This window comes from Ruditapes philippinarum, unplaced genomic scaffold (genome assembly GCF_026571515.1).
Source record: "Ruditapes philippinarum isolate M1 unplaced genomic scaffold, ASM2657151v2 ctg3600_1_1_1_1, whole genome shotgun sequence".
Classification (NCBI taxonomy): Eukaryota; Metazoa; Mollusca; class Bivalvia; order Venerida; family Veneridae; genus Ruditapes; species Ruditapes philippinarum.
Window position 1 is genome coordinate 124,202 of NW_026860277.1, and position 24,250 is coordinate 148,451.

Consider the following 24,250-nt stretch of genomic DNA (forward strand, 5'->3'; position numbering starts at 1 on the left):
CAGAAACGTTTCCGTGCTTCGGGGATTCTTTAGAAACATTTTTGTGCTTCGGAAATTCTTCAGAAACATTTCTGTGCATCGGAAATTCTTCAGAAACGTTTCCGTGCTTCGGGAATTCTTCGGGAAGTTTTTCGTGCCTCGGAGAATCTTCCATGAATTGTTACAATTTATATTTGTTTTAATGCTTGCATGATTTTCAACAGATTCCATGTCATATAAGGCATATTGGTCTAGTGGTTGGAACAGCTTTATTTCATATGCATAAAGTAAAAGGTCAGTCTCCTCGATGCAGGAAAAGATCAAGTTGATTAAACTGATCTTTCACTTATGAATGTTATTGTAAATTTCATTTATCAGTTTCCTTTTAAAGATCTTTAAATATTTGAAACTTGATTAGATTATTTAAATTACTCAACAATAATCGTGCAATTTGATGATGACAAAAAAGAGAGAAGAAAATAAAGCAATCTAACTGGTTTGAGCATGATACGGACCTATGATACCCCACATAATTATGACTAAGGCTACCAGGTTGGGTGTACACTATTTGCTTCTCAAACATAGATTTGATGTTGTAAAATACAATGTACCTTGTTTTACATTCAGAAAAAAAAATTATTGAGAATAATGTCAGAACGGTAATATATCTCTATTTTTACTGTTTTCATCAAACTAGTCTACTTTTTGTACAAAGGTATTTCAACATTTCTTATCTTAAAATACTGTCCTTGTTGCTTACTAGCATTCTGTTGACAAATAACAAATTCACGATGAAAATTGACGACATGACACAGTTTTCAGATAGTACTTATAATGATATTGTTTCCATAGCGACCATGCCGATCATATTTGATTCGGGATGATACAGTTTTCTATAAAAGTCCTCACGTAAAATATATATTACATGAACTTCGATCTCTGTGGACCAATCAGCTAATTAGATGACCGTTTATAATACATTGTATCTTGTTTTTTTATGTTAAAGGGACTCTTCTGAGGTTAATTGATATGAAGGGACTGGAATTTTTATTTTCAAAACGTGTGTAACATTTGATGTTACAAGTTTGGACTAATAATAGTGTGCAAAAAATTCAGATCACTCCCTCACTCCGTTTCTTCAATCATTTTCATTGAACAAAACCCTTTTTACTAAACTCGAGCTATGAATTGTAAAAGTCTCATTCTCAGTATATTCCTTTATCATTTTTCACAGACTTTTCAATTTTATGTGCTTCACTCGATCTGTTTAAAAACTTTTAATTTTATGATTGTGGCTTATTGACCTCAGTAGAACAATAACTCCACGCTTTGTCTGTCGCCTGCAATGGTTAAAGTAACAATATTCCCATCCAAGGGTATATAAGTGAGAGAAGAGGTGACAGTCAAAATAAGTTTTCATTTTGCCAGAATTCCTTTCAATTTTATAATTTAATTTCTAATAACGATAAATAACTCATATGGCCAAAGGAAATTTCCATAAATAGCCATCGGAATCTACATGTAACGTTCAATTTTATAAAAAGAGTTGGGTAGTCTTTTTATTATAGCTTAGATAGATTTATATTTTAGCCTAAGCATTTTTCAATATCAACTGTTGGTCAATCACCAGTTTAACAGTCAATCTTTTGAAATATAAAGTTGATTCAATTCAACCTGACAACGAAAATATTAGCATAATGTAATGAATTAAATGAATAACTGCTTAAAACTGGTCTCATACTTGTTTGTACCGGACAACAAAAGGAACAAGCGGTGATTTATGCCTATTTCTGTATACTCACAAATGAGTACATGTACCTAAAATTTCTTCATTCTAACTAGTTCCTAGCTTCTTTTTTTTATTCTTTTTGCAGATTCCCCCCGGAATATTGGCTCTCTCGTTCATGTCAAATGAAAACAACAACAACAACAAAAGCAAATAACAACAAACAATCAACAATAACAACAAAACAGCACAATTAAGAGCAAAAGAAACAGCATATATTAGCAGAATATAATATATTTCACAAACAATGCCAAATACGAGTATACCAGTTTCTAATTTCTTCAAAGTGCAGTCAATGTTCATTCAAGACAAAAGTCAATAAGGTGTTAAATCGATTTAAATCATTAACCGTATCTCAATAACTTCTTTTTAAAAAAGTCATGATAAGGATGTGGATGTATTTCAAATCATGAAGACGATAAAAGCGTCTGAATGAAAAAGTATGAACTAATCACATTAAAAAACAACAAAGAACGCGGACTTTCTTTTTTTCTTTCATATTTTATCACTCACAAAGAGATGTAACTTAATTAGATCTACATTAACGATTCCCTATACATATAGACAACGTCATTATAATGATTGTGTCCTATTTTAATTAAAGTAAATTAAGCTAGATACATGTATCTCATATTCTTTCTTTTCTCTTCTTTTTCACTTGAAGGAAAAAAATATTAGTGCTATAATTCTAAACTCAATTGAATAATGCAGTCATGACCTTTTACTTGATACTTTAACGACGTTGAAAACGTGACTCTATATCCGTTGAAAATATCACACAAAATGGCACAAAATGATAATTCAATTCTATGATTTTTATCACCGAAATAATCTACGTTTTCCCTATGCATACCATATGTCTTGTTATATTTATGTAAATACAGTTCAATTTGAAGTGCTCATTGAATTAAACAATACAAAAAGATCGTTTTTATATAAAATGAACAAACGGGTTTGCACCGCCAATTCACATTAACCTTCTTTGTCAAATCCATGACAAAATATCATACCTAGCATTTTTATTAAAATACTTTTATCATGAAATGAAAGATAAAACCATCATGCACATATAACATTCACGACTAAATGACTCACTTACTGTCAAACCATGTTAGTTAATGTTGCATTATGTATGGTCAATACCTTTAGCCTAATGTTCTGCCAATCGGAACATCCTCGGCTATTATCTATAATATCCTTATCCGAAGACTGACGGAAAGGACCGAAAAGTTGCGATTGGATGGTGTAACGTGCTATGTTCATGTTCATTCGTCATCCATTTATAAATAGTTTCTTGTCATCCTGCGCCGGATTAAACCTGTTTATTTAAACCTATTCACGTTTGATGTGTAATTAAGGACATATCTTAAGTCCAAATTAATTAGTTTCCAAAAATAACAAATTTTAAACAAACAACCCATGATGTTTGTTCCTAATAGTTGGCTGCAAGCAAAACGCATTCCAATTCTAATTTTATAAGGCAGACATCTCTTAAATACATATTATTTTTTAACAGTAATCAAACATATACGCGGAGAAAATTCAATAATTTCACACGTAATTCGTGTCTTATATTTATTGTACAAGCATTTCTCAATTATAACACACGCAGCTATTCTGAAATTTAACGTTTAACGCAATAGACTATTGTAACGTATAAATATGATGAGCAGCGCAACCTCTTCAAAACTGCCCTCTGTAGTGCAATTACCAATTTACAACATTCCCAGAATAAGGCTTCGCAATAAAACTGATTAACTCTGAGAAACGTCCCCAAACTATGATACAACTATAATTATTTCACAAGCTCTTTAAATTTAATTGGTCTATAATGGAAGATCTGTATTGCCAGAAATGACATGCAATGATATCTGTCAAATGTTGCGGTTCGGATCGGAATATTCGTACGCACCCATTTCATATGAAATTTCCGGCATGGGTAAAACCAAGAGAACACCAGTTTGATATGCAAGCATATATATGGATGTTGTTGGTAAGTGTCAAATACATGATCCGATATGACATAAATATATAGCAGATAATATAGTGGTATAGAACAAAATATTATTATTCATCATAAAATGTGAATCAAAATGTGAATTAAATCATTTTAGACATTTATGAACTTTTGTTTTTTCTACAGATATTTCATGAAAATATCCAAATAATACATTGCTTTTGCTTATACCAGTATTCGAACTTTTGCAAAATGTGTCCATTGAAGACCTGTCCACTTTACGAAAAAACACCCATTAATAATTCGCACAAAATGTTTTTTATGTATACGTTTAAACTACAAATGAAGTAAATGTTTCCAGAATTGCTTTTGCTTAGTTAAAAACACCGATAAAAAGCCAGTACAAACAATGTTATTTTATTTTAGCCCTCAACTTGCTTACCAAAATGGATAAGCTTTTGCAAATGTTTAGAGGAGATAGGCCAGCCCACATATCTATGTGGTGACTTGTGGTCCGACCAGACTCTATAATAAATCTTTATCTTGATATCTCAAATATTGATAATTGTCTGTTCCAATAATGGAAGCAGGAGAAGACTTATTCGGAAATTTAGCTGGTAAAGTACACCTCAAGAATTGCAAAGGAATGAGTCCAAAACTGTAAATAATCTCATGCGGTCGACTGTCGTGATGTTACACCTGTCACTGAATAAACAAAACGACATGCTGAATAAATAATGGACGGATTTTAAAAACCCATTGGTTGGTATTCCTTGTGTGTGTCCCCGTTTCTCGACTATTGTAATGTTCCGTATAGCCCACCCTATAACAACCAATGACGTCATTATCTCTTGCTCTTTGAGAAATGAAGCATTCTCCTATGTATTGCAGTTTTACATACGTCTAAACTTTGTGTTCCAAGGGCCATATCATCACAACGTGCAAGAGCAAACTCGCAACTGAAACAGAATAAAAGATATTTTCAATATAAGATAACAACTTCTGTTTTCAAAAAGATTATTTATAAACTTTGCTGACTTTGTCTTATAAGAGATTTGCCCTTTTTGAATTCAGAACAGTCTTTAGAATATGAGATATTTCAATATCAAAATATATATTCTGAACAAGAACGGTATAGCGGCTGGTTTAGCTGCACAGATGTTCAATTTGGTCCGACCATAAACGCTCACGCGTTCCATTTGTCATTTTATTGCCGAAAGCGCCCGAAGCATTTTTGTATATAGATATGCGGGTTCGCCAATACACCAACTGAGCATAGTATAAATCAAATTTCGTATGTAAAATAGGCATATACTAAAAGACTGACATAAAATAAATATGTGAGGATGATTTTATACGTTAAATCTTTAGAGCAGACGGTAACTTCTTTTAATTGCTACTTACCCGTTTCTGTAAAATTTGTTGTCCGTACCACACACAGGGTCAAGGTCATCATGGCATACAATTTCATCCTTATTTGCACAGAACGCCACAAGGATTGGGTCAGGTGTAACATTCGTTACTATGTCTTTAGTATCGTTAAAAGCATTGTCCGAGGTACTAGTATTGTTTAACCCAGGAGCTGGGGACGACTGGACACAGTGACCAGGGTATAACACTGTCAATGACGGGTCTTTGCATTTCTGCTGCGCGAAATAACATCTGAAAGCAAACAAAACATTTACATTAAGGTGATGATAAAAAAAACGTCTGTCATACCCGGATGTTTATAAGTTCAAAATCTTGCTATTTCATGATAATGTTGAATTCTGCATCAGCCGGTGCTAGGGGGCGTATACCGTAGCATGCATTTGCCGCTACCGTCCATAAACAGTCTTAATCAAACACTTTTAAATCTGACGTTTTGGGCATTCTATATGGATTCCGTTTCTCTCTATTCTGTCATTTTCCAAATTCTAAATCATAACTGCTTTTAAAAGTTATATATGAATGGGCTAATTAAGTTTCTAGTAAATGTACCTATTCACATTTTATTTTTTCATTTTAGTGCTCTGTCCATCAAACTTATGGAAGATTAATGGCTCTACACGGGCACCCGTTTGATAAAGGAAGAGGAATTTAAGGCTCCCCCACTCCCCCATCAATAAAGTTAGTAAGACAACACTTAGGCTCCCCCGATGCTATTGCTTTTTGTTTTCCTGCACTTCTCTTAAAAGTAAAGAATGCTAAGCCAAGCGTAAGATAATGCCTTTTATGTTTATCAAATGGCATATACATATTTATCAACAATTTTGTACTTAAGTTCACTTGATTAAAACAAAACATGACTACCATATTATAGAAAATACACACAAAAAACCGTCAATCTTTAGGCCTGTTCCAATATAACTGTCAAACCAATGTACTTGAAAGATTTCGTTGACTTTGAATGTAATCAAAAACTCGTTACTGATATATCAAAACATCATAAATAATGATTGCTAAAGGGAATTATAAGTGCGTTGAAACCTGTATAAATTATTTGTATTTAAATATATCTTAGATTATACTAGTTTCAGATAAAAGGTCAATTCTTTGTCAATGAAAGTAAGGCATTTGCCAAACTTGTATACTTCATGACGCACTTACTACTATTTGTATACGTCAATTAATAAAGATAAGAGGATATATGACAGGGTGTCATATAATATTATATAACCAATTATTAGAGCAAAATAACAAATTCACATGTCAAAATGTTACCGTTGTGTTAATTGTAGCTGTTAATTAAGCATAGAAATGAAATAAATTACATGTACATGTAAAGTACAACACAACACGTCGCACGTGAACTGGTATAATTCTTAACGTGTGGTCTTAACTGGTGTTTACGTTTTCAATGAGATAGTTCCATGTTTAAATTCTGTGCTACATCAAATTCATTTGATCGGTACTTACTTATCATTTAACACCATACAGTTAAATCAGCGAATCATACGATTCAAAATACAATTTCAACCACTCAGGTTAGAGTTTGGTATTTTTTGTTGAGTTTCACGTCGCACCAACGCAGTATAGGTGATTTGGCGACTTTCAAGCATTACTGATGGAGAAAACATTAAGTGCCCTGAACGAAAGTGCACCTGAGTAGAACCACCAAGGTTCCCTAAGCTAAGCTAGCACATAAACTAATCCAAAGACCTTGTCGGGATTCGAACCCACAGCGTTTAGGGGCAAGTGGTTTGAAGTCTGTTAAGTTATCATTTATTCTTTAAATAACGCTTTTGACAAATTTAATTTCATTAATGTTGACTTACAAATACTAACCTACATTTAATATCGTTTAAGATGACTACAATTCTGCAATGCGTGTAAAAATAAATCGTGATATTCACAAAGAAAAACATTACGATAAAAATTGCCAAATTGGTTAGAAGAAGTATTATTTTGATAGTTTAGTAAGCATTGAACTTACAAATTGTTGTATACTTTTAAATCTGAGCAACACACGGTTTCGTTTCCTTCTGGTTTGTAACTATTTTCACAGTCAATGGCCGCAACTTGCTTGCACTGGTCACTCCTAATAGCTGTCCCATCAACATCTGAAAGATAATAATGATATGAGCCGCGTCATGACAAAACCAAAATAATGGGTTTGCGACCAGCATGGATCCAGACCAGCCTGCGCATCCGCGCAGTCTGATCAGGATCCATGCTGTTCGCTTACCAACTCTATTACAAGTAGAGAAACTGATAGCGAACAGCATGGATCCTGATCAGACTGCGCGGAAGCGCAGGCTGGTCTGGATCCATGCTGGTCGCAAACCCATTATGTTGGTTTTTTCATGACGCGGCTCATATTCTGTTTTGTTTGTTTGTAAATGGAAAGAAAACAGTATGAAACAGTAATAAGAAATGGAGTAAATCATTTTGCAAGGAAATTCCTGATTAAAGTTCTTTCTGCAGAAAATTTATGATCATTATGTTAGTTTAATTCGGGAAAAAAACTTAAGTTACTGCAGAGTTACTATTATTACTATGCTGCTCTGTTCTGCTTACCATATCATTATGTAAACAAACATTAATTTTGTTTTTCAGTGCTATGCAAATCAACAATTGGTTTGTGATAAACATACATTTTGTCGAAACAATTTTATAATTATTTTTTTCTAATTCACTTGATAAACCAAAGTAACGTTTGACCTTACAAAAATTTACCCAAGGCAGTACGATAACATAAGTTTCACCTTTGTACGAAATGCAAAACTATATACTTACTACTTTGCATAAATATGATAAGCTGCAAAACAAAGAGTTTATATTCCATTTTCTATGTTCCCCACAGTAAATGAATGAATTTGGTAGCGTATTTATTTTAAAACATTCCAGTTCGAAATGAACTTTATCGAAGCGGTCACCGAAAGTCATCTGCGACCCACTTACCGATAATCACAGACCTTTAAACGTCACGTACAAGTTACGTATAAACGATGGAAGTAGAGAAAAAATAAACAAACCATAATCGTAGTGATATTTTTAAAACTTGCTGTACGTTATCTTTAAGGTTCTTTGTCCATTATAGTATGTTATTGCACAAAATGTCCATGCTATTTTAAGAGCAAATAAGCATTTCCATTCACAATATGAGCATTTAGAATATATTGTCATTTGAACGCTCTATAAATATTGAACATTAGATAAATACGTGGATTGAATACCTTAAAGCTACGAACAAGTTTTCTCAGTTATCTGGAACTTTGCTATTTACAGAAGTCAGTGGCTAATACCAATGCACTTAAACAGATTTATCTTGCCCAGTTAAAAAGTGTGTACCAGAGTCAAAGCGTTTATTCAAATAAAAATCCAAATGCAGGACGCAAACCATATGGCTTGAGGGTTCGAAAAGTGCTTTGATATCAAATTAAAATGTATCGAAAGGTACAACAGTTTTTCTTCTTCATTTTTCGATGCAGTCGATTGTGGGTTGAAATGTTTGACGTTTTTTTGTGTTTATAACTGTTTACTGGAAGCTCACAGCTTAATCCTCGGAGTACTTAAAGGGTGGGTGGGTTATTTACATTTTTGATAAATTGATAAAGTCTGTTATATTAACACGTTGAATCTTATCCGCCCTGTTGATGACAATTTATCAGGCTTATCAGTATTAACCATTGAAACAAAGTGCGTACGAATTTGCAATTTATTTTTAGTGAGCTCATTATTTAGGATAGATTATATAGATTTTATTATTGGAAGAAAATAGTAATTCAAACTAAAAGAAGTGCCTCATTTCGAATACAAAACATAATGTAACAATTCATATAAGTACAAGAAATCCGGTGACAATTCATATGTAGGTACAAGAAATCCCCTGTCGCGTAATTATCACACGCGGTGGCGTAAAAATCACACGGTTGGGAGTTAAGCCGTGATAATCACACGTGCGGTCTTAAATGCACTCCAAAAAACTTGGATCATTTACCTTTTTTCCCAAATGAATTACGCATCTTATGGTGTAACTTTTATATAATATGACTAAAGATCTACCTATTTCTTTCATGTAGATCTGATGACGACCGAAGCATTAGAAGTATTTATTACCGTTATCCGTGGAAGTTAAACAAATTGTTGTTTTTTGTAAGAAAAAAAAATGTTTGAAGAAATTTTTAACAAATGAACTTGAAATAAAAGAGTCAATTTTTAATGGGCAAGATTGTTTTGCCAGTTAATCTGTCGGCTTAATGGACTACATGTTTGTTCTCGAAATCGTGAAAATTACCTTTATAACATTAGTTTTTCCAGGGTTAAACTTAGAAACCACATCGTTTCCAAAATTATTGAAAGCTCGCTTTGATTGGCTCTTATTCTAATCAGATTGAACTTTTGTATGAATGCTACATGCTTCAAAATGACCTACGAAAGATGCAAAATTTGGGCAATTTTGCTCAATATACGCATATATTCAGAAGAAAACAAATATTTTCAGAATATTCAAATACATACACCTATGTTGAAGATATGTACTTATTACCAAAGCTCTTGGACGGTAAACAAAGTCATAGACAAGTTCTAAAAATGCATGTATAAACATTGGATCTGGTTACGCCCGTATGATGATTACACGACACCGGTCTCAGACCAAAGGTTTGTATAATCATAGAAATGTGGACATTTTTCTGCAAATTTGCACCACGCACCTTTTTCTTTGCTTCAAATTTAACAGTATCACCCCAAGGTGCTTTTCTCTTGAGTATGGTGGCTGATTTGTGTCGTACTATTTAGTATTCATAAAAAAGTGACTACTGTGTCGTACTTTTCTCCATGGGGTGCAAGGCGAAAACACGAAAACACGACAACGTAACCACTTTTTTTTCGCCAAGCGCCCCGCGGAGCGAAAATACACAACTTACAGTTTACTATCGACCTTTCGTTGTCTTATTCTTCCATAGTCTAATTGTCGATTCTCACTATCGCACTTTTTACATTACTGTATATCATCGCGATAGTTGTAATTTTGACTTATACCATCTTACATTTTGTTTGATAGTTAGGAGATCTTAATATACGACAATGGCCTAACGGGACACCATAGATACTGACATAATAACACTTGCTGCAGGTGTTCGTTACCATCTCTGGTCACCCGAAACTTACAAAGTTCGATTTTGATTTACGGTAAATTATCAGTCTACAACAAAGATGAACTATTAGATTGTAAGAAGGTTGACCCTACGGCAAAATGATATGCATCCGCGTAAATAAGGTACAAAATTTGGAAAAAGTATGTACATTCAAACATTCATCTATTGGACTAGAACTGTACAAGGTGTGTTGAAAGGTCAGTGTTTTAAGTATTATTTTTCTAATTTTAAGCTAGATCTATTGAAAAAACATTCTTATATGAAATTAGATTCATCCATAAAGAAGTCATAAATTATGTTAAACACAATACTTCATGCGTTGATGAATAGGACAAATGCATACCATTGGAACTTTACTAGATATGTAATAGATATACCATTGCTGCGTTGACGATTTCTGGGTTTGCGTAAATTATACCATAATCACGTGACCTTTCTTATGCCTTAACCGCACGAGACGAAGTCGAGTGAGGTTGCATAAGAAAGGTCACGTGATTATGGTATAATTTACGCAAACCCAGAAATCGTCAACGCACCAATGGTGTATCTGTTTTAACCTATAGCTCCGCCCAGAAACACTTACTCCTTCGATCTTCAAAACTGAAAATTATACCATAGTCTGGGTATGGTATAATTTACGGTTATTGGAAATTATACTTGGAAGAATTTTACATAAGAAGCGCTGAAGAGCTATAGGTTAAATACACTTAAACTCAGGAATATTTGCATAATAAAATGTTATATGCTGCTTATAACATAAATGATATACAGGTTGCATTAGATTTGTGATTGAAATTATATAATATTACTATACTCCCATAAAGCATTATTATTGCAGGCTGCAAATATCATTATTATTGCAGCCTGCATATATCATTATTGTTGCAGGCTGCAAATATCATTATTATTGCAGGCTTGATATATCATTATTATTGCAGGCTGCATATATCATTATTATTGAAGGCTGCATATATCATTATTATTGCAGGCTGCATATATCATTATTATTGAAGGCTGCATATATCATTATTATTGCAGGCTGCATATATCATTATTGTTGCAGGCTGCATATATCATTATTATTGCACGCTGCAAATATCATTATTATTGCAGATTGCAAATATCATTATTATTGCACGCTACAAATATCATAATTATTGCAGGCTGCGTATATCATTATTATGCAGGCTGCGTATATCATTATTATTGCAGACTGCAAATATCATTATTATTGCAGGCTGCGTATATCATTACTATTGCAGGCTGCGTATATCATTATTATTGCAGGCTGCGTATATCATTTTTATTGAAGGCTGCATATATCATTATTATTGCAGGCTGCATATATCATTATTATTGCAGGCTGCATATATCATTATTATTGCAGGCTGCATATATCATTATTATTGAAGGCTGCATATATCATTATTATTGCAGGCTGCGTATATCATTATTATTGCAGGCTGTAAATATCATTATTATTGAAGGCTGCATATATCATTTTTATTGCAGGCTGCATATATTCATTATTATTGAAGGCTGCGTATATCATTTTTATTGCAGGCTGCATATATCATTATTATTGCACGCTGCGTATATTATTATTGTTGCAGGCTGCATATATCATTATTTTTGCAGGCTGCATATATCATTATTATTGCAGGCTGCAAATATCATTATTATTGCAGGCTGCGTATATCATTATTGTTGCAGGCTGCAAATATCATTATTATTGCAGGCTGCAAATATCATTATTATTGCAGGCTGAAAATATCATTATTGCTGCAGGCTGCAAATATCATTATTGTTGCAGGCTGCATATAGCATTATTATTGCAGACTGCAAATATCATTATTATTGCAGGCTGCAAATATCATTATTATTGCAGGATGCATATATCGTCATTATTGTTGCAGGCTGCATATATCATTATTATTGAAGGCTGCGTATATCATTATTATTGAAGGCTGCATATATCATTATTATTGCAGGCTGCGTATATCATTATTATTGAAGGCTGCATACTGCATTATCATTGAAGGCTGCGTATATCATTATTATTGAAGGCTGCATATATCATTATTGCTGCAGGCTGCAAATATCATTATTGTTGCAGGCTGCATATATCATTATTATTGCAGACTGCAAATATCATTATTATTGCAGGCTGCAAATATCATTATTATTGCAGGATGCATATATCGTCATTATTGTTGCAGGCTGCATATATCATTATTATTGAAGGCTGCGTATATCATTATTATTGAAGGCTGCATATATCATTATTATTGCAGGCTGCGTATATCATTATTATTGAAGGCTGCATACTGCATTATCATTGAAGGCTGCGTATATCATTATTATTGAAGGCTGCATATATCATTATTATTGAAGGCTGCATATATCATTATTATTGCAGGCTGCATATATCATTATTGCTGCAGGCTGCAAATATCATTATTGTTGCAGGCTGCATATATCATTATTATTGCAGGCTGCAAATATCATTATTATTGCAGGCTGCATATATCATTATTGTTGCAGGCTGCATATAGCATTATTATTGCAGGCTGCAAATATCATTATTATTGCAGGCTGCAAATATCATTATTATTGCAGGCTGCATATATCATTATTGTTGCAGGCTGCATATAGCATTATCATTGAAGGCTGCGTATATCATTATTATTGAAGGCTGCATATATCATTATTGCTGCAGGCTGCATATATCATTATTGTTGCAGGCTGCATATATCATTATTATTGAAGGCTGCATATATCATTATTATTGCAGGTTGCAAATATCATTATTATTGCAGGCTGCAAATATCATTATTATTGAAGGCTGCATATAGCATTATCATTGAAGGCTGCGTATTTCATTATCATTGAAGGCTGCATATATCACTATAATTGCAGACAACATAATTATACAATTTATTTCATATTCCAGGCAACAAATATCATTTCTATTGAAAGTAGAAGAAACATACCATAGGAGAAAATGACGTCATTTTTATGTATGGTGCTCGTCATTCTACATATGTCTGGTAAGTATAACTATGATTGAAAATGACGTATAAATTATTTTATCACATATATTTTTAATTAGCTACTCGAACAAAACGTTGAATTATACATGTATTTGAATACTATATGATAACTATTAGAAATTAACAGACATAGTTGCAAAAATACATACCTCTGAAGTTTATCAATGGTATCAGTATTTGTCACTTTATTTCAACTGTAATAAAAATCTAAACACTTTTAATCGTAGTTAAATTCGTTTCGATAAAATTAAAAACATCCTAACCCACGGTACATGTTACGTATATAATTATACTATACGGTAAATAGCCTGGGTTTCCAACATCAGCGGCATAAATGTTTTTACCTGCTTAGATATGTATTTGAATTTCATTATTGAAATCCCTAAAACAACAAAATGAACAATTCCAGTCATTTTTCAAACTTTTTATGAATAATATAACACAATAATTGATGCTGAGTCAAAGTGGTTCAACCAATGGAATTGCGGTTAAAATGTCTGCCATGCAACCAAAAGATCACAGGTTCGAGCCCTACCCGGGTCACGACGTTTGCTTCATGAAGTGGACTTGAATTTGGTTAATACAATTGAGCTGAAATATTTTTTTAAAAAATGAATGCATCGTGACAATCTCAATTATTTTCTATTTCACAGTACAATGTTTTGCATGGACTACGCACCAGACCTGGACAACTTGGGTATGTATACATGTTAATTAATAATGGAATATAATTAATATGACAATGCCATTTAAATCAATGTTTGTATGTTAGATATGATTTTTTGTCTTGACATATGAGGGTTAATTTCTTCACTCAAAAGCTGCTGTTTAGAATGCAGCACTTAGTTATATTGTTTAGTATGGCGCGCTTTGTTAAGTAGTTTCGTATGAAACGCTTTGTTCAGCTGTTTAGTTTGGTGCACTTTGCTTAGTTTGGAACGCTTTGTTTAGTATGGAACGTTTTGCTAAGTATTGAACGCTTTGCTTAGTTATGTAGTATGGAGAACTTTGTTTAGCTAGCTATTAAGTATGGAGCGCATTGCTAAGCTGTTTAGTATGCAGCACTGTATTTAGTTGTTTAGTATGAAGTACATTGCTTAGTATCGAGCACTTTGTTTAGTTGTTTAGTATGGAGTGCTTTGTCTGGTTGTTTAGTATAGTGCGCCGCCATGTTAAGTTGCTTAGTTTTTGTGCGCTTTGCTTAGTTGTTTAGGACGAAGTGTTTTGCATATTTAGTATGGAGCACTTTAATTGTTTGGTATTATAAACCATATCTTATATTACTGAAGAATGCTGTTGGTATCTGTCACAAATCAGTTTGGTTTTAATGTGCACATTTCGGTTCAATTTCAATTGCAATAATAAAGCTTGTATTGTAACCAAACATACACATTATTTGTTTCAGGGTCCAATTGTGTCAAGTGGCTGTTATTCCTCTTTATGCATTCCGCTTCTGGTATCAGCTTTAATCCTGACAACATTTCTTCATACAATATAGCAATAGGTGTGTACTGCTTTTCATGTAAATATTTAAAGACATGTCACAGTTTTGGTTCCTATGTTACCCTTTAGCTTACTTGTAACTGATAGAGGGAGATACAATTTGTCTTACATGGTATAATATAGCTAGGTATCTGGGACTTAAACATCGACAGTAGCCACGGTGATCTACTGCTATACTTCTAAAATTCTCAGTCAGTTAATCGTGTGGCAGGTTATCGTGTGGCGTGGTGTCGTGTTATTGTGCGGCGTCTTGTCGCCAGCGAATTGGCAATAGCAATCAAAGCAAAGCAAGGGCCGCAATACAAAAAGGGAAGACGGTACCTAAACCAACTTTATTACAGCGTGTTTTAGATTGCCAAGCAAGGTCCTACTAGTTATATTTCTCTATTATGGTCTCTGCTATAGCCTGACCGGGATTCGAACAAGATACGCCTGGTGAACGTCTTAAGACGAGTTGCTACAAATATTATACTTATTATTGTTTTGATATAGCTAGAGTCGGGAATCGATCCTTCGTCGCCCGGTATGCGAGATCAATCTTATCGCCACCAGACCACTGCATGCCAGCATCTAGTTGAATAATGTTTTTGATTAGATAATTAAAATCGTTTTACCTTTTTACCTCGGACGTGAAAATTATTTATAGAATGTCACAAATTGTTCAATTTCTTTTGCAGGAACCCATGTACGGCGTTCATTCAGAGGTAGAATCTATAACTAGATGATGCCAGCCGTTCTAAGCCAAACGTGTATCACATCTGAAATTACGTTTCTCATTTTACAAAAGATTGTACTTTTTACCTTCTGCAATTAAATTTTTACAAATAAAATATTTACATCAATGATCGTTTTGTTTTGACATCATCAAAATTACATGATAAATAGTATGGTAGTCGGATGGTCAATATTTGCAGCGGTTTCCTGCTCCAACTTTGCCAGACTGGATTACCTGCCACCACTAAAAATTACGTGTTAAAATTAGACAGGACCCTTACACCTTATTTGTCTTTCGCAATTGAAACATTCTGCTATAATAGTATTCTTCTCTAACAATGAAAGACGACAACAGTTGAAATCATTTTAGTCTCTAGCACGGTGTCTTAACCACGTGACTTTTTGTGATCAGCATGGGGGCTTGAATGCACAAACGTTCTAGATAGTATTTTAGCGGGGTTTACTCTTCACCCAAAAGTGGGCTTTACACTTCATCCCACGAAAAACAAAATGAAATATTAAAAGGTTGCAGATGGATCATAACAAGCATTGATTTTCTCCCCCACTCAGATCACAATAAGCCATCTGGTCTAGGTTTGTACATATTTTAATGTTGTTTGTTTCTTATGGTGGCTGATTTGGTACGCCTCTGTGCGAATAAAACAGCGTATTTAGGTCCTATAATAGTAATATGTCTATTGTGATCTTTGCTATGGCCTGGCCGGGATTCGAACACGATTCTCCTAAATTACGAACTAAGAAGACTACGGCACGTTGTCGGACTTTGTCTTGTCGTCCTGTCGCTAACGATGCACGCCAAACGGCGCGTTGTTGTGCGGCGTGTTGTCGTGATGTCACATTGTCGCTCGGTTCAAAACGTTATTTAACCTATAGCTCTTCAGCGCTTCTTATGTTTGTTTGTTTGTTTGTTTCATTTTACGCCTTTATCCAACAGTATTTCAGTCATATAGGCGGGTAGTTTCCTAACCATCGTTCCTGGAGAGTTAAACCAGTACTAGACTACCTTCCTCCGCGCTAAACTACCAAAGCATCTCCCGGGGATCGAACCCACGCCAGAGAGGTAACTGGATTAGAAGTCATCGACTCTAACCCCTCGACCACGGAGGCGGTAAAATTCTTCCAAGTATAATTTCCAATAACCGTAAATTATACCATACCCAGACTATGAAGATCGAAGGAGTAAGTGTTTCTGGGCGGAGCTATAGGTTAAAACAGATACACCATTGGTGCGCTGACGATTTCAGGGTTTGCGTAAATTATACCATAATCACGTGACCTTTCTTATGCCTTAACCTCACGAGACGAAGTATAATTTACGCAAACCCAGAAATCGTCAACGCACCAATGATATATCTATTACAAAACTCATGGTTACCCTATCTGAAAAATGGAGAGAGAGAGAGAGAGAGAGAGAGAGAGGGAGAGAGAGAGAGAGAGAGAGAGAGAGAGAGAGAGAGAGAAAAACATTTCTGAGGCATAATGCACAGGCACGAGTATCGGACCTGGGATGAAAATATATGACCAGATTGATAATCAAACCTGTGTTCATCTTAAAAATGTCAAAAACCCAACAAAAAAAAAATGTAAAAAACAACGGCTCGGGAAATGAATCCCTTGCTCGTAGGCTCGAATCTGGAGTTTCCGGCCTTCTCTTTACTTATAGTATATTTTAAAGGGGGTCATTTTTTACAATTTGTTTTTGGTTTTTGACACTTTTAAGATGAACACAGGTTTTATTATCAATCTGGTCATATATTTTCATCCCAGGTCCGATACTCGTGCCTGTGGCATAATGCGCCTTTAAAGTGACATTATGCTCATATTTTCATGGTCAAACTGAGCTTAGTTAACTTTATATTTCAAAAGATTGACTGTCAAAATGGTGATTGATCAACAGTTGTTATTGGAAAATGTTTAGGGTAAAATTATAAATATGTCAAAAATCTAAAAAGACTGCCCCCCTCTTTTTATAAACTAACCGTTATAGGTAAATTCTTATGGATATTTTTGGATCTGTGAGTTATTTATTGTGTATGTGAACTTAATTATTAAATGAAAAGGAATTGTGGCAAAATGAAAACATATTTTGACTTTCACACGTTCACTTACTATACACCCTTGGATGGGCATGATGTCACTTTAACCTTTTACCCCATGAGCATGTAAAAAAGGGCCATTTTCATCGAAATGCCTCCTGTTACAAGTTCAAACTGATATGAAAAATACTTCATTACTGATGAAACTTGGCAAAAATGTTGACTGGAACATATCCTCAGGGGCAGCATGCTCAATTGTAAATTTCCAGTTACCATGGCAACGGGGGGCGACTCAAAATTGCGAAAAATCACTATTTTGCATTGTTTTTTTCCATCAAAACTGATTTCAAAGTGCTGCAAATTATCAATGAATAAAGGTAAAGTAAAAAGCTTTTCAGCGCCGGTTACTAGTTACCCTTTAGATCGACCTGAGGCCATTTTAGCCTGTCACATGTCCAACATTTTCTTGGCGAATTTGATGGGGGCGACGCCGAAAAATGTGGTTACTTTTTTAACAACATTTCTCAATCGATAAACAGTATTTGGGGCCTAAATAGGTCATTTTTTCACTGTTTGAGGCCTCAAAAGAGGAGGGCGGGGGGTCATCAAACACGTCTATATGAGATAAAAGGTTAATATTCTATTTTCTGCTGATCGTTCATAATCAACAGAAAACAACATGTTACTTCTGATCACCTTGTCATCAATGTCCACAAATGTTTATAAGGTTGATTCTTGTTTATTTACAAAATAATGATATTATGAAATATCATGTAGCTAAGTGATATCCTTTTAACGGCAACGGTGTAAAGGCGTATTCGCGAAGGTGGCATCCTAAGATTCCATATAGATTACATACTAAGGTAGAATGCCCCTGAAATTGAGCGGTTTTGATTACTCATTAAAATTTTATTTTCCTTTCTATTCTTTAAGTATACTTTCGGGAACTCATAACTCAAAATCAAGTACACGTTCTTCATTCTAGTTTAGTTTTTGGTTGGTTAATTTTTTTAGCTTTAACCCATTACTGCACGAGCATTTTATGAAAAATGGCTGTTGTCATTGAAAATCCTCCTGTTACAAGTTCAGATTGCTATTAAACTATAAAACATGTTTCAATATTCATCAAACTCGGCATAAATATTGACTGGACCATAGCCCTTGTAACGGCATGCATAATCTTAAATATACTGTTACCATGACAACTAGGGGACAACTCAAAATTACTGAAATACACTATTTTGCGTAGATGTTTTCCATCCAAACCGATTTCAAAGTGCTGTAACTTCTCAATGGATTGAGAAAGAGTCAAAGGCTTTTCAGCATTGGTTTCATCTTACCTTCCGATAGACCTGAGGCCAATTTTAGCCTCTTACAAGTTAAAAATATTCCTGGCGATGAGTGGGGGAGGGGGTGTGCTAATGCCCCCCTTCAAACTCCGAGACAGAAGGAAGCACTTTCCCTGATGTATTTTTCTGATAGGGGCGGCGCCGAAAAAAGGTGATCACTTTTTCTAACGAAAACAAAGTTTTTGTTAGCTTGAATAGAATTTTTTTCACTATTCTTTCACTATTTGAGACCTAAACGAGGGGGGGTCGAAAGTGAGTTGTTTCGCGTAAATATGAAGTTAAGGGTTAAAAAATACCTGCAAACGTGTAAATCGGTCTAAAGGTATTATTATAAAGCTAATAAGAAGTTAGAAATGGGAAGGAACTATTTATTTTGCAGTCAGACGCTCGCTTGAAACTTATTTAGTATATATTATGAACTGTTACGGCAAATTCTTCGAAGATTCACGATTTAGTCTTCTACTTGTGATAACATCTACCGATGGTAGACTACAAAATTTCCTCTGAGATTTACTCAGGGTGAGCGATATTTAATATCTAGGATGGCTAACCAAATGCGAACTATGAATGTACCATTTTGGTTATATTGACTTTGTCATAAACAAAAGATTTATTTTAATATATAAATCATGGAAATATAAACTATTTTAATCTTACCTTTAAGCATAAAATGAATAACTTTATGACTAACAAATAAGTAAAAAAGTATATATAAACGTATTTAATGAACAATAGAGGTTTTATCGAAAGAACAGATAATAAAGGGAAGTAATCTTATTACACGATGTTATTTAAGTATGGTGGCTGATTTATACTATGTCGTATTTTCTCTCCGAGGGGCGCCAGATGAAAACACGACAAATTCACCGGTTTTTTTCAATTGGCGCCCCGCAGAGAGAAAGAACGACAAAATGGTTACTTTTCCGTAATTTTGTTGTGTTTTTACCTGGCACCCTACGGTGCAAAAATGCAAAGTGTTTAAGGACGCATTACAAAAACCTGCAACATCGGCGCAAGCTCTCGCGATTTAACCGTTGATGTTTGTTTCCTTTCTCCGCTACTTTATACATTCGTATGCAAGAATATATTTGAGCCGCGCCATGACAAAACCAACATAATGGATTTTCGACCAGCATGGATCCAGACCAGCCTGCGCATCCGCGCAGTCTGATCAGGATCCATGCTTTCGCTTGCAAACCCTGTAACAAGTAGAGAAACTGATAGCGAACAGCATGGATCCTGATCAGACTGCGCGGATGCGCAGGCTGATCTAGATCCATGCTGGTCGCAAACCCATTATGTTCATTTTTTCATGACGCGGCTCATTTATCCGTAAAAAACAATGATCTTATATCCGGCTGCCGGTACAGACCAGAATAATTGTATCTCGCTCGAGATTAAGTCGTGGGTTGCAAATGTGGGTAATATTATATTTTTTGATTGATAGATATATATAAGCAGAAAGTTTACGTGGAAAGTTTTGATACTGGTTTAATTTAAATATTTTATATAAATATGTTTTCGCGTCTGACTACAGTAAATCGTAGACTATAAAATTTTCTCTGATATGTACTCAGGTGAGCGAATTAAAATATTTGTGATAGCCTGATGTCCGTAAATTAAACTGGGTAATGTGTTTACATCTCTTTTGTTATAAGTGAATGATTTTCATTAAAATATCAATTAATAAAAATGAATTATTTTCATTTTCTAATTTACATAATAATTTATGTGACTTTTTGGTTACTCCCATTTGGTGCCCTTTTGGACTGATTAACAACAGAGGTGAGGGCTTAAAGAAAATACCTGTAAAAGTGCAAATCGGTCTAAAGGTATTATTATCAAATAAGAAGTTAGAAATGGACAGACACTTCTTTTTTCACAATTATTAGAAGTTAGACGCTCGTTTAAAACTTATTAAGTTTATATTACGAACTGTTCTGGCCGATTTTATGATATTTTAAGTGTTTATTTTCTACATCAGATATATAATATATCTACCAATGGTAGACTTCAAAATTTCCACCGAGATGAACTCAGGTGAGCGATCTAAATTAATAGTGATGGGACTATGTCCGTGATGTAATGAGCACACTATTCTGTTTATATACATTTTGTCATAAACAAAAGGTTTATTTTAAAAATAGGAATCATAAAAATATAAATTATTTTAATCTTTACTTCAAGTATGAAATAAAGTATTTTATGAGTAATAAATGAGTAAAAATAAATATAAAAGTATTCAATGAACAATAAAAGGTTTTATCATAAAAACAGATTATAAAGGGAAGTAATCTTAATGTATACGCAGGACTGTAGTATATTTAAGTATGGTGGCTGATTTGTACCATGCCGCATTTTCTCTCCGAGGAGCGCCAGACGAAAACACGACAAATTCACCGTTTTTTTTTCGACTGGCGCCCCGCAGAGAGAAAGAACGATAAAATGGTTACTTTGTCGTATTTTCGTCGCGTTTTTACCTGGTACCCTACGTTGCGAAAACGCGATGAAGTGTTTAAGGACGCATAACAAAAACCTGCAACAACGTGCTCTTGCGATTTAACCGTTGATGCGTGTTTTCTTCTATACATTCGTATACAAAATCAAAGCACTGCAAGCACTGAGGTATACATTGCTTGACATCAAGACCATGTGATTTTAATCTACTGAACTCAATAGAAGTCATCTTCTGGTTACAGTCAATTTCGAACACAAATCTAGGCTTATTTCTTCTCAAGTTATTAATAGGACAAGAAAGAGGTGTTGTTCCTACAGACTAGTGCTGTGTTTTTCCAGGCAAGACTATATGGTTTGCGAAACTGAAGAGCAATACAGAAATCAGTTTGCAAAGACCGGTTTTTTATCTGCAGTATACAATGCTGAAATAGTAAAATAGAGTCTTCAGTGCTTTTATCTATTACTTTAAAAACAAGACAACATGCGGGTTTGTAGTCTACAAAAATGTGGTATTGAATCATTCAGCAAGACTTAAAAGTTAGGTGAACATTTTTGTTTACATGCAAAACGCATTCACTGGAAAAAATGCACTCCATAGTGCAATTATTGATTCAAAATAAAAGCATTTGTACTTGACAAAATTTAGGCATCAAAGCCCTAAGCTCTAGCCTTGTACATTCTTAAATTTTTACTACAAGTACATTACGAAAATTAATGACTCCCCCAACCCTCCCACAAGGCAAATTTTATCCCAGGGCTAAAATTAAAACAATCTTGGTAGAGGTCGACTACACAATGTTTCATGCCAAATATCTTACCTCTAGTCTTTGTCAATTCAGAGGAGAATACTGTTTAAGTTTTTTTTCTATACATGTATATACATTTAAGGAAATCCTAAGACACCATGGTGCCTGGTAAACCTTGTACCTTCAGACAAGATTTTTTTTAAAGTTTTTTACTTTATACATACCATATAATGAAAACCTAAAAAGACTCCTTGGCAGAGCCATTTTGACCCCAGGGCTATAATTTGAACAATAGTGATAGAGGTTTACTACACAGGTAAAGGTTTCATGCCAAATATCAAACATCTAGCCTTTGTCAATCCAGAGGAGAATATTTTTTATGTTTTTTTTTCTATACATGTTTATACATTTAAGGAAAACCTATGACACCCTGGTGCTATTTCACTAGGGGCAACATTTGAACAACTTTGGTAAAGGACGTACTGATGATATTATTTACCAAGTATCTAAGCTCTAAGCCTTAAACCTTCTGATAAAAAGATTTTTAAAAAAGTTTTTGCTATATACATATAAGGAAAACCTTAATATATGACCCCAGGGGTGAGGCTAATTTTGACCCTTGGGCTGTAACGTGAATAATCTTGGTAGAGGTTAACTGCCAAATGTTTCATGACAAATATCTAACCTCTAGTCTTTGTCAATTCAGAGGAGAAGATTTTAGGTTTTAACTACATACATATCATGAAAATCTATGAACCCTAGTGCAGGGCTAATTTGACCCCCAGGGTATAATGTGAAAATCTCGTGAATGTCTACCAGACAATGCCTTTTGCAAAATATCTATGCTCTAGGCCTCATTTAAGTCTTTGAACAACTTTGGAAGCCCTTTACTCATGGAACAACCCTGTCAAGTTTGGTTGAAATTGGACAAGATGTTTTCAAAAGATTTTAACTACAGTATATAATGTATAAAACACACACACATGCACGCATGCATGCACACACACACACACACACACACACACACACACACACACACACACACACACACAAAAGAGGGGAATCGCTATATGCCAACACAGCATCTACATGCATCAGACCAGCAGTCCAACACATTTTAAAAAAATAAAATGACAATTACATTGTTGATGTGTTGAAAGCCTTGTGAAATTTAATAAAAGCTTTATAATATCTAGAATAAACTTTTATTTTTTCATTCCAAACTGTAAACAAACAATATGAGGTATGGTACATGTTATGGTCAACCAAGTGGATCTCATTGGAGCTAGGTGGAGAGGAGTGGGGAATCCAAAGATTAGTAAATCATGTTTGCTTACTGAGTGCATCAGAAAGTATTTAAGCACTAAGTTGAAATTTATACGGCATAATGCACTTTATGTGTGTTAATATGCTATATATCAAAATTAAATACTCAGTATCTTTTTTTATGTTAACTAATTAATAAATTTCTTTTATATAATCTATGAATTCAGTTTATAGTATCTTTTTGGTTTGACTTTTATCACAGTCTGTGCTTTTTGTGATAACATACTATTGTTTCCGGCACCTTTACTCCAAGTAAGCAAATGAAGTAATTGAAGACCAGGACCTGTCCTGTTCACCCTGTCTCGATATCGGGTCTGTCTTGGTACAGACCACCCTGTCTCATGGTCTGCAAGTTCCTACATGTATGGCCAGCTGGGACTGTTTAATGTCACCGAGGAGAACTCCATATAGTTTTTTGACAATCAATAAATATTTTACAATCCAATAGGAAAAAAAAAAGATTCATGTAGTATCTTTTTTAGCTAAATCCTTTCAAGCTATCATCATCGTGTACCATAAAACTTACTGGTAAGGAGTTAATTAAGGGTTTCTCCCCCTAATACAAAACAGGTCAAATTAAGAAGTATTACTGTTACAATGCCTTATCAAAAATAAAGTCACATATATAGACAATAACTAAATATTTAACAATATTGATTTAATACAAATAAATCATTAATATATGCAGTCCAGCCAAAAAACCCAGAACCCTTGGAATACCATACAGCAGCTCTACAGCTTG

At 34.2% G+C, this 24,250-nt stretch overlaps 1 protein-coding gene and 1 long non-coding RNA gene across 2 annotated transcripts; one reads left to right on the forward strand and one right to left on the reverse strand.

Annotated features, from left to right (window-relative positions):
* Positions 1-3,968: 3,968 nt before the first annotated feature.
* On the reverse strand, positions 3,969-8,865 carry LOC132759496 (tomoregulin-2-like). Its single transcript, XM_060751279.1, has 4 exons — positions 7,941-8,865; positions 7,138-7,264; positions 5,127-5,384; positions 3,969-4,681 (listed from the first exon to the last, which is right to left on the reverse strand). The coding sequence occupies exons 1-4, from the start codon at positions 7,987-7,989 to the stop codon at positions 4,567-4,569; spliced, it is 549 nt and encodes a 182-aa protein (XP_060607262.1). The 5' UTR covers positions 7,990-8,865; the 3' UTR covers positions 3,969-4,566.
* Positions 8,866-14,008: 5,143 nt separating this feature from the next.
* On the forward strand, positions 14,009-15,627 carry LOC132759497 (uncharacterized). The gene is made up of 3 exons (XR_009629724.1): positions 14,009-14,053; positions 14,762-14,860; positions 15,537-15,627. It is a non-coding gene; the product is annotated as an uncharacterized LOC132759497 (long non-coding RNA).
* The last annotated feature ends 8,623 nt before the right edge of the window (positions 15,628-24,250 follow it).